Source organism: Convolutriloba macropyga, chromosome 3 (assembly GCF_964194025.1).
Source record: "Convolutriloba macropyga chromosome 3, txConMacr16.3, whole genome shotgun sequence".
Lineage (NCBI taxonomy): Eukaryota > Metazoa > Xenacoelomorpha > Acoela > Convolutidae > Convolutriloba > Convolutriloba macropyga.
Genome location: NC_134470.1, coordinates 28,011,459 through 28,023,552, shown reverse-complemented (window position 1 = coordinate 28,023,552; position 12,094 = coordinate 28,011,459). Strand labels below are relative to the sequence as shown.

The 12,094-nt window shown below is 34.1% G+C and overlaps 1 protein-coding gene across 21 annotated transcripts in view; it reads left to right on the top strand.

Moving 5' to 3' along the window:
• The window catches only part of LOC142336128 (voltage-dependent T-type calcium channel subunit alpha-1G-like), a 155,833-nt gene that overhangs the window by 131,597 nt on the left and 12,142 nt on the right, over nucleotides 1–12,094 (top strand). For 20 of the 21 annotated variants that reach the window (XM_075384700.1, XM_075384697.1, XM_075384698.1 and 17 more), the window contains 2 exons: nucleotides 3,602–3,715; nucleotides 7,728–8,175. In XM_075384700.1, coding sequence (XP_075240815.1) covers nucleotides 3,602–3,715; nucleotides 7,728–8,175 — 562 coding nt within the window. Of the gene's footprint in view, nucleotides 1–2,513; nucleotides 2,568–3,601; nucleotides 3,716–7,727; nucleotides 8,176–12,094 lie in introns of all 21 variants that reach the window. The other variant, XM_075384684.1, reaches the window with a different exon arrangement.

Here is a 12,094-nt window from a genome sequence, read left to right as displayed (position 1 = left end):
TCCTTTTATGATTTAATCCTCAACTGAAATTTCATCACTTTATTATTTCTTCCTCAAACAAAAATATTTTAACGTTTTTTTCCTTTCGTCCATTTGTTATTCCTTAAACTATCTCCAGTCCACTCGTATTCAATATTGGTGTTGTTTCTATATTTACGTGGAATTTTGTCGTCATCAGCCGACATATCCAGTGTTGTCGCCTGTAATTTGGGTATAATCAGCATTTTTAAACTGTAACCTTGCGTAATATCAAATAAATTCACACGCGTTGAACGAAGATGCTCGTTTATAGTGTTGACTGCTGAGCCGTTTTTCTACGTAAACAAAAATAATAACAACCATTTAGCGCACTATAGAAAAAAAGAACTAACTGGAAGAGTTCAACACGCGCAAAGCCCAATTCATCTCAATTGTTACATAAAATCAGTTTCAAGGCATTTGTTGCGTAATTTTAAGAGAAACGCCCGACTCGAGAAGACGCACGAAGTAACAGAGATCTTGGTTGCATCCTTATTTCTGCTAGTGACAGACCGTGTTGGATGAATTGTAGGATCTTTTCCTCCGGTCATTTATTTTGATCCTCGTGCTTGGACGGTACTAGAGGTAAATTTGTGTGCATACATTATATGCCAAAACATTTATAATTTTATGGTAGTCTGTTCTGCGCCCGTTCGTTTATGCCGGCTTCCTCCACCAATTACATGAGGGGTACGGAAGGATGACGCCAATCTAAATGAACGGACACGTAGCAGAATCAGAAAGAAATTAGATAAAAAGCCCAAGAATTCCCGTTCTCTCATTGGCCAGTTTTAAATCCATTATAACAAACGCAACTTCTTAATTTTTTTTACCAATTGTCAAAGCAAAATATTCTAAATATGGTCTATCCGGTGTCGTAACATCTCGTCCCCTCAGCTCCCACCATTAGTGGGACGGGACTGCGAACACAGACAGACCTATACCGAGGTCAAATGGAGCATAACCAGACAGTACACCATACACACTGAAGCGACCATTTGATTAATTGCTCTCAAACGAAGCTGTTGTACCAATTATATTAGTCCTGTGGTCCTTTTTAAACCAATTTTTTACTTGACCGATTCTTCGTCTGACATTTCTAACTTTTCGTCCTCAAAAACTGGATATCAGATAGCGCCAGGAGTGCTTGAAGAGCTCTAAGAGCCCTTCGGCTGACTAAAATCTATGTATAAAATTCACCGAAGCTAATTTGGAGACATACATTGATGATGTCAAGTCTTAGAGTTTCCCCTGTCCGAAACCCAGTAACTCAGCCCACCCCCCCACCCCCCCCCCCCCAATGCGCCCCCCGTGAGCTCCTCCTCCACCGCGCTCAGCCCTCGTCGCTTTAATTAAGCCACAACTAGCCTCCCTAAACCGTAGCTAGCTATTTAGGAAACCAACCGCTCACCAGTCGTTTGGTAGCAATTCGCCTAAAGTTAGTCGGTTATGTTTTTATTTGCTGTTTGAATTTTTCTACTGAAGTTTAACCGAACACATTTTTAGACAAATAAAATCAAACCATTGAGCTGGAATATGTCTATTTTTTGCCTTTTGCTAAACACCCATTGGGTTTTAGTGGCCCACTCGAGACGATTTATAATTCGCGTACAAAGCTTCCAACACGGTCGGTTAATAACAGCAATAAGGATGCAGGCTATATCTGGATCTTTTCCACTTGCCCCCCCCCCCTAAATTCGGCGCCTCCATTTGTGATCATTTAAACATTATGTATGCATTTGAACTTTAACGTATGCATACGTGTGAATAGGCATTTAGAAAATACTCTTAGAGTTGAGGTTTGAAAATAATATATGTATAGGAATAAGTCACTGCATATAATGTAATTATCAACCAAAAACTTGTTCTTATTGCAATTTTCGTAATTAACAGCTTTGTAAAATGGTCTACTACTATAAATTTCATGAAAAAAGTTACATCTTTGGTTGTCGATGTTGTATGCCAGGAACGTTATTTGGAAAATGAATAACCTTTTCAGAAGGGACAAAACATAATTGTTAGGGATGCCCCTAAATTTTGGCTATATAGGACGGAGGGTGATGGCGAAAAAGATCCCTATTTCTCTGGCATATGTCTTCTGCTGGAACCTTTATCTCAAAGTTTCGTAAGAAATAAGAAATGCCGTAAAACTTGATGAATTAATGAAAAAATTGCGATGAATTTAGGAAAGATGGGAACAGCAAAAGAGTATATTCAAGAGTTGCGCTAATTTTGGTAAGAGCAGACCAAATAATTACTAAGTTTACGCAAAGTTAGAAAAGAATATGTAAAATATATTAAGGTGAAAACTGCGGTGAAAATGAGTTGCTGATATTAGGTTTCAGTGCTTTTCATGGTTTTTTTTGAAAAAAATTGGTAATCACTATGTACACAAATACGCATCAAAGCGCTGGTTTGACCCAGTTTTTTACGCGGTTAAAAAAGACTGAGATGCTGTTATATTGGGTATATTGTTTATATTGTTATCTATTTAGGACAACCCGGAAGCTCTGCTCAATCCGAAGTATAAGAAAAAGTTAAAAACAGAGGTGATGTAAAAATGATGAAATGATCATCATTGAACCGCAAAATAACACAACTCTACCTGAAAACATACCTGTCTACCTCTCTGTACATACGTACATGCATACAGCATATACAAATTACAGCGTGATGAATAACTATATGAACTGCGCACTTAGCTTGGTCAAGATTGGCTCGCTTATTTTTGTCTAATTTCAACTTTCACTCAACTGAGCAAAGTTTCTTTTCTCTTTAAACTATACTTCTTATGGTGTCATTTAAATTGCAAAATTGGGGTCGCACTTAGCCGCGCTTTTGTTTGGAGCAGTTAAACCGCGCGAGCATTTTTTTTTGTCATATCGTATAATTATATGCAGCGCTAATTGCAAAATTGAGGTAACGTACCCAAAATACCGATAAATTTGTTACTAAAGTTTGTAAAATTGTAAAATTAGTAAAAAAAAAAGTAGCATAAGTTAGAAATGATCATTTTTAAAATTCTGATTCGTGGCTATAGAGAAATATTCCAACTACTGATATTTTTATGTATAAAAATGGGGCGCAAAGAGGTGAATTATTATTTATTTAATGGTCAGTTAATAATAATTAAGATGTTTGATAAGTACTTATTTTATTCTCTATCTAGAAGTGAAAACGCTGAACTGTGCTAATCGCATGAATATCAAACTTGCCTACAATAATAATACCAACAAAAATAATGACGCCACATAGCTATCCTTTTTATTTTGCAATCATTTATTGTGATCAAAATTGCACATCGCACACTTACTTTATACTTTACTCGTCTGCTTAGAGATTTTTAGTATATTCAAAGCGGCTTCTCGATTGAACGAACATACTCAATTTTTGCGCCCAGAAACTACAGAAAAAAAATTGTCCGACTGTTGTCAGTGATTAGTTGTGTATATTCATATATACCATAATTACTCGTATGAGTATCCATACGCGTCGCAACTGTTTTGTTCTCATCAACATTGTTGTTTGTTCACACTAACTCAGGTGATATTAGACTGATTAAGGTTTCATTGTTTGTTCACAGGAATCCCACAAACAAAATGAAGAAAACGTGGATAAAGAGTTGCTGTTTGAGTACATGCAGAAGTTGGAGAGAAAGGAAAAGGAGAGAGAACAGCGGAAGTTGGAGAAGAAACAGGTTTGAATAAATTGAAAAGAAGTTGCACAACCAATTTTGTTGCGTTTCGTAACAATTGCCCCAGTCGACTTCGATTGGTTATGTTGCGAGAACGTTTACAACCGTTCAAGTTGCAAGATCATCCAATATATACTTTCATCTTGAAAGAGTTAGCAAGAAAGCCACTTTCTGCAAGAATCTTTCAAAATAACCATCCGTTCTCGACTATGCTAACATCATACGTCAAAAAAAAAATTCTGGAAAATTTGTGAATGTGTTATTTTTAAATGGAAGTGATTTTTACTTTTGTGTAATTAGTGTAAAGAATATACAAACGAATCTGAACCTGCTGACGTCTGAAGCTATTTTTATCACAAACATTAAAAACTAAAAAGAAATGCTTTATAGAAAAGGCTGACCTTTTCAATAATCATGCGCCTCTTAATAACAGAAGTCAGCAAACATTTTCTTTTTTTGCAATTCTAGCATTATTGGCTCAAAATTTTAAGGAATGAATCAGCAATGCAATATAGTGAATGAAAAAAAAAACTCCTTGCCTGTTAAATTCTGTTTTGTCATTGTTTGAAAATTTAAATCATTTCAGACTTTCCATTAAATTTAATCGAGATACTATTGGACATATGCAAAATACAAAGAAAAAAATATAAAGGAATCTTTTTAATTAGAATGCTTAATTTGTTTTTAATTGCAGTCGAACGTTGTTTGAAGCAATTATTGTAAACATGTTTATGCAATTGTTTGTTTTTATGCAATTGTTTGACCATTTTTGTGTGACTCTTACCGCTTGATTTTTTGTGTAAAAATTGATGTAATTTAAAAAGAATTATTGGTGGCTATAATGCTTTATAGTAACCTCTAAAGACGTCAATTGAAGCCCCGCTTAGTGATCAAGCCCCCCCCCCTGAAGCAAGCTGCAAGATATTTGAGCTCCCCACTATCCGTTCAAGAGCAATTCTTCCGACGCTAGTCGGTTATGATCTATGCAGCCCACAATAGATTACCACCTTTACAAAAAAAATTGCAGTAGAAAATGACTACTTGAAATTACGACATGTGCCAATTGTGTCAATTATTCAAATAATTGGAAAACTCATCATTTTCAATTTAAACTATATCAAACTAAAAAAAGTCCTTCAGAAACATTAATTAGTATATACAACATTAAGTGGTTGCTTCCGATGATAACCTACACTATAAAATCAGCCAGAACACTGGAACTTTTCATAAAACCAAAATTGTAAAAATACTATAACTAGTTGAACTCTCGAAAATCTGTTGAAATTTAGTTATAGTCTAGATGATAGGCATTAGTTGCAGATATTATGATGTGAAAATTACAAGCAGTAACGGAAAATTAGCAAGTGCGGTTACCCTACAGTCAGCGCCTGCAACTCAGAAACACTGCACAGGTTTTTAATGCCCTCTGGCTTTACCAATGAGATTATTAATAATGGTGCTGAACTCAAAGTGTTTTGAATCATGAATTGCAATCCAGCTTTCGTATTTAAAACTAGGCAAAAAAAGCTTTAACTTCTGATAAAATTTTAAAAATTGCCTGTAGTAAACAAAATTAACACGCTTTCTAATAAAGATATTTCCTGAAAAAAACATAATGATGAAAAACAGTTTGAATGTATGTTGGCTCGCATTGTTTTTTTTGCAACAATCTGTTGATCAATTTCGTTAATCGGAATCTTAAAAACTTAACTTAGAAGTCTATGAAGTTAACACTTTTCAGAGAAGAAATGAGTTTTAAGTGTTGAAAAGTGGTGTTTTTTTCCTGTACGGTCCTAAACGACCTCCTTTTTGCAACCTTGGAAAACAATTGAAATGTTGAACTATAGAGGCATTATTTTGGCTGGCAAAGTTATTCGAGGAATCACAAAACAATTTGAAGAAAATATATTATCATTTTGTTGCAAAGAAAACCTCCGCTGTATTGCCTCTTCGTTCTCATTCCTAGAATTAAACCTTTTTTGATCCTCTGCACAATGTTTGCAGTTTTGAAGTAAAAAATGTGAACTTTGGTCTTATCTTTAGCCTTAGGGAACAAATAAAAAATTAAAAGCATTAAACTATAGTTACAATATTCAGATTTTATTGGGGATGGTTGAAAATTTATTTACCCTGGCTTTTTGTGTTAGGTCAATTATGGCTGATCGGTAATTTTTGCCAAGAGATAAAAAATGATAATTGAGAAACCTTTGGGAAACTAAATCAATCTTTGAACAACCTTCCTATTCTTGACCTTTAAAATAATTATTATTGTTGAAAATTCACATTTTATCTCTGTTTTGGACACTTTGCGAAGCATATGCGTATGCAAACATATAATTTTATGCCTATATATCTACACATTATGCGCAATATTATAACGCAATATTATAAATTTTTTGAAATTGATATTATGAGACTTAGATGAAACAAATCTTTCTGAAAAATTTGATTCGGCTTATTCTCCATGTCTGCCGAGAGAAAACGTTACAAAACTTGAGCAAATACTGGCAATGGTCAGATGTTTTTCCTTGTGTTATTGCAAAACAATGATTGCAGCAAGAAACAATTGTTAACAAAAACGTTTCAAACATTGCAAAGAGCTTCGATTGTGGTACTGATTATACAATCTTTTATATGCAAAAATTTTGGAGAAAATTTTGCTCCGTAAAACTCCTTTTCTTTTAATTTTCTAACCCTCATGAAGCTACAAAATTCTTTCTTTAAAGCTTAGAAGTTCGAATTTTTCGGGGCCGGGGGTTGCTTTTTTGAAGAATTTTAAAGATGTTCTGGGGCTACCGGTCCTCTTTTCATGACCAAGCCAATATTGTTAGCTGTTAGTGCAAACAATATTGAAGTCATAATGTTAACATTTTTAAAAACACTAATTCTTTTAAATTATGCTATTTTTTTGGCTTTTGTACTTTAGAAGAATTCAGAATAGTACAGCTATTAACCGTTGACATAGAAAAGAAGCCATTTTTGTATAGTTAACTAATCGTACACAAAGCAATTCGAACCTAAACTTCCAATAATTTTCAGTAATAGTTCTCGTATTACTGAATCTGTGCTCTAGTGTTTTAAACATTTATTATTCGTTTAAATATAGGTAAGTATCATAATGCAGTAAGCAGTGGTTTGGACAAATTGTTGGTTGATAAGGGTTCAAATCTTGCTTGTGACGCAAGCTTTTCACATACTTTTCTCGTCACCTTCATTTTTTTGCAAAACGGACATCAAGTTCGAAAAAGAACAAAAAAATTCTTATTTGATTTTTTCCCTGGCAATTTTTTTGTTATGTGTTAGCAATTTTCAAAGTTCGCACAATTTAACTCATTGATGAAGTAATGTTCTGCAATTTTGAGCCTTGGATTGATAAAGTTCAATTGATTAGTTCGACGAGATAAAAGATTTACATGGTTTCGCTGAAGCCTTCGGGAAATCTCTCAAATTCAAGTAAATCTCTCAATGGTCAAAGCTAAAGACAGAATAACGACAATTTTGCGAACTATTTAGCAAAAAATGGGGTTTTCGTTCAGTTTTTCTCTTTTTGAGAAAAATTGTTGCTATATTTTTTCTGACTTCCAAATCCCGATGTCAACGATGTCTTCACGCAGGAGCATATCTGGGATAAACAAGTTATAATTTTCATTATTTGTTCAAATTTTGAAGTGTTGGAATATAAACGCTCGGCTTCAATTTTACAACTTTGCAGCTAATATGATTATACCTCTGTCATGTATATATTTTGTCAATAGTGAAGGTTTATGAAATAATATCGCCATAATAGTTTAGTCGTTTGATAAATTAATTCTGTCTGGGAAGCTTTATTCGTCAAAATTATAATGAGGTTGGAAACTTACGAAACTAATGGCAAATTAAAAGTGAAAAACAACACTCATATCGCCAATTTCTGAGCAACTTAATTGAATTATGAAGCCTAAGCCCAGAGCTGACGATTCATTTTTTTAAATCCAAAATAAGCGTTTAACTTTATCTAAAAATGTGATTGTTTTAGCGCAAAGAAGAAAGGAAGCAAATCAAAGACGGGACCAAACTCATAGATGCCAACTTAGCCAGCGCTAACTTAGACAGCAGCTCCAACTCACAAGTAAAAAGAGCGTCTCCGGTACCTCTAGCCTCTACCAACCGACCCAACGAAACCAGACCAATCTCTATAGTCAAACCCATGATTGAGGGTCGTCCAGTCATATCTACAGGTGGTTGTTCGCCCCAAATGAATGACCCAAACACAGCAGATGGTGCAAGCGGGGGGAACCAGAAAAGAGTTTACAGTGATTCGAGTTGTCCTGTTAGTGTGCAAGTGGTGGATGCTGAGGTGTCAACGCATGATTCGCCCTCGTTCAAGCGACCTAATAACCCAAACAACCCACCGGGTTCGGGGGCGCATTTGTCACGGATGAACTCAGTACCTATCAGTGCTTCAAGATACAGAGACTCTTCAGGTGAGACTAAAATGATTCTTCAGCTGCTAATAATGGTTATAGCTTAATATAACTTGGATTTGTTTCCTTCTCATTTGAGCTGCATTTTCTTTATGAGCAATCGTGAACAACGATACGTAACGATAATGTTATGAATTCAAAGATAATTTGACGCTAGAGAAAAATAAAGTGAAAATTTTAAACATGATAAGATTGCAAAATTTTGCTCAAATAATTTCGTCTACTGAAGCTTATTTTTAGACGAAAAAAGTGAAATCAATTCATAGCGAAATCAGAAGATGAGGAACATTTTTCGGATGAATTATATTGATTACGTTAACGAGCCTTAGATATTACAAAAATTTCTATTTCACTCCTAAATATTTTACAATTTGGGATATTTTGTTCATGCAGGCCTCTTCGTCAATCGTAACAAGTGGGAAAAGAGGCCTAAGTAGACAGCAGACATGCAACGATTCAGTTGCATTTCTATAATATAACTACTGCAACTAATCAGTAATGTCATATCAGTTTATTCAGTATGCAGTCAATCACAAAACTGTTTATTACTACCTACCGTCATCACATTCAACAAACAACAACAACACCCGTAGCAGAGTGCCCAGAGGGCATAATGAACTAGAAAAAACAGATGAATATATCGATTGTAGCTGAAAACTTTTCAACCTCTGGTGCGACAGTCACAGCTGTTATCGCTGCCTGTACATATCATACCCTTAGGGGTGTCATCTTTTACAACGAAAACTTCTAAGGTACGGGATAAATATATGCAGCATTAACTTTGATGCCTATCGGATAAATGAAATCGACTAACTTGCCAGTTTTAGCTGATTGATTTTAATTGATAACACAAAACAAGGATCAGCAGTGTGCGACGCAAAAGATGAGTTTTTATAAGATCAATTTTTACTGTCCTCTTTGGAAAAATTCCGGATTTTCGAATTAAAACCAATGACTTATTTTCTTGTGAAAAGTTTAAAGTCAGAGAAACGAGCATAAATTAAAAAAAACAATCCTGATAAACATTTTTATTACCGAAATTGAAAAAAAAAGAAATCGAGTGAAAATTGAGGGGACTTGATTAAACTCTTTTGAAGTCTGAAAGAACAATTGATTGACGTAAAAAAAAACATTTTTCCTCAATTCTCTTTTTCAAAAACCTATCCTAGTTTTTTTAGTCTACAAACTTGTTTTTTGCTCTCGAAAATTATAACTTCCATTTCCACGTGTTAGAGAGAAAATTTAAAAATCGAAAGTGAAATCAATTTTTTCTTAACAAAATCTTAAGTTTCAATTGAGCTGATAACTAAAAACCCTATACAGCCACGTTAAGTTGCTTTTTATCAAATAATATAAAATTTTGACCTTCACTACAGTTGGTGCTTTCAAATTTGAGATTACAGAAAGAATAGACTACGAGCAATTTCATTTTTTTCAAATTTTATTCACTACTAACACAAAATGACAACAATAGCTTTGACGATATTACAGCAGGTATCTTCAGGTATTACAGGTATTACTAAAGGTAATACAGCAATGTAAGTAAAACAATATGAAAAGTTTTGGTATATGTATTATTTTGGTCTTTTGTATAATATTTTTGTATTAAACTCAATTTAATCTCAAACTTCGATCATTTGCAAAAATTCTCTTCATAGTAGCTACAAAGTATACCACCAATTGTACTGTAACTTAAATTTAATTTTTAAGTATTTAAAACTTCTCTAAATTAAAAAAATTAAAATAAAATTATTTTGAAATTGTGCTGATAACTCGAAAAGGTCTTTGCCCACGAATCCATTATAAACACCGTTAGCCTAAGAATGTTTTAGCTCAACATATTTTTTAAAAAAATAATGCCTTGGTTGTAGTACTCACTAAATCTATTGTGTATTTTTGGAGATATTTTTGATGAGACAATTTGAGTCTTTTTTTGATTACCCATAAGCAATTATATTAGTCTTGCGGTCTTTTAAAGCAATTTTTCACTTGACCATTTTTTCTTCTGACCTTTTTAACTGTTCCTCCTCAAAAATGGGGTAATCAGGTACAGCATGGAGAGCACTAATTGGTTGAGAAGCTCTCTTAGAGTCTTATGCCTTTCTAGTCTCTAAGTATGCGATTCACCTAAACTGTTCTTAGGAGAGAATTTCATGGTGTGAAGAGTGGTTCTTAATCTTAAAAATTTTGAACGCCCCTCAATTGACCCCCCCCCCTCCCGAGTCAACCAAAGCCAAAAATTGAAAATATCTCAATTGGCGATCCAGTTTTGTAAGGGACTTTTATAATAAATTTCACTTTGGTATCTCTGCGGAAATTATATGAACAATGGACAAAAAATGACTTCCCAAAAAACAAACTAAGCCTACATAAAGTTTCTAACCCCAGGTGCACAGGGGCTAGAAAAACTAGCCATTAACTCCGGGTGTCGTACTTAAAACAATAGTGCAAATATGATTTTTGCTTTTTTTTTCCTGAACTGATCACCAAAAAAAAAATCATCCTAAAAAAAAAGACTGAGGCAAATAAATACGAGTCAGAGGCAACAAAACGAAAACAGTTCGACAGAATTTGACAAAATTGGCTGCAAATGCTACTTTACTGCAAATAAAAACTCTAACCAAGAACTGAAATTTTCTCAGTTAGAAGTTCTAACTGAAAAAATCTAACAGATTGGTGGACAAATAGTAACCATATCTTAACCATCCGGATTCAGTAATCATGGATCACTGCATGTTTTGTGGCCACAAGTTCAGTTATAATTGACACATATGCACACTGGAAGCAGTATACTATACAACATAATTTTATTTAACCATTGCTGTCCGTCTATTTATTTAGTTCAGTTGGTGTCCAGAGCGTGCGAAACTAAGCATTACTTTGCGGATATATGCATTATAAATGACCATCATTTTCAGGTGAAGTCTTATTGCCACTGTCCTTGAAACTCGCGAAAGACTAAAATTAAGTTATTAACCATTGAAAACTATTTTCCTCGGTCCGTGTTAAAATTATCGCGGGTTATTCTTTGTCTTCAATAATTTGTTGTTTTCCAAAATGACGGCCAGATAATTTTGTCGTGATCATGGCGTATATACGAACCTTACATAATGGATTGCTGTTAACCATAACGAATACCATAAATTGACAGTTGAAACTTCTCAAAATCTCACATCTGATCATCTGATTTTCAGTTGATGAATACTTTGAGAGGAAGAAATGTATTTTTCTACTAATTTTTATATAAGAATTGATAGTTACCACCAACTTCTTTAATTTTTCAGAATGAGTTTGGCCTTTGTTTTGTGATTTTTTATGTTTCTTATGTTTTATTACTTTCCTTTCTGTTTTGTAGCGTTTTCTGCTAATTATTTGCTGATGGAAAAAATTGGTTCTTTTAACTTTTTGGGAGTCATCCTTATGCTTTCTGTCAATTTTAATTATTTTTCGTACACGGTTGGGAGTCATTGTTTCGCCCCGTTCCCCGTTCTATTTTTATAATTGCTCGCAGCAATTATAATATTCTCGTGGTCTTTTTTATGCAATTTTTTGCTTGATTCGCCTAAGCCGTTCTGGAGGCACAAATTCATGATGTGAAGGGTGGTTCTTAAATTTTGACTTTTTCTCCCACTTCAGCTCTCCCAATCCCCAACCCCAGTACATCGTTCTGCGCATAAATAATTGAGCTCTACCACCCTTGAATTTCGAAAACTTATTAATATGTAAAGACTATGAGCATCTGTTAGAGTTTCGATCAAACTATGGTCTTAAAATTAGTTAGAATTATTAGAAAGAAGGTTTAAATTTTCAGATTAATAAGACAAGGGCAAATCTATTCAAGTCACAAAATTTATATAAATGAATCGTCAACAAATGCTGCTTAGAATCAATATTCGGTTCAAACTGATGAATCTAGATA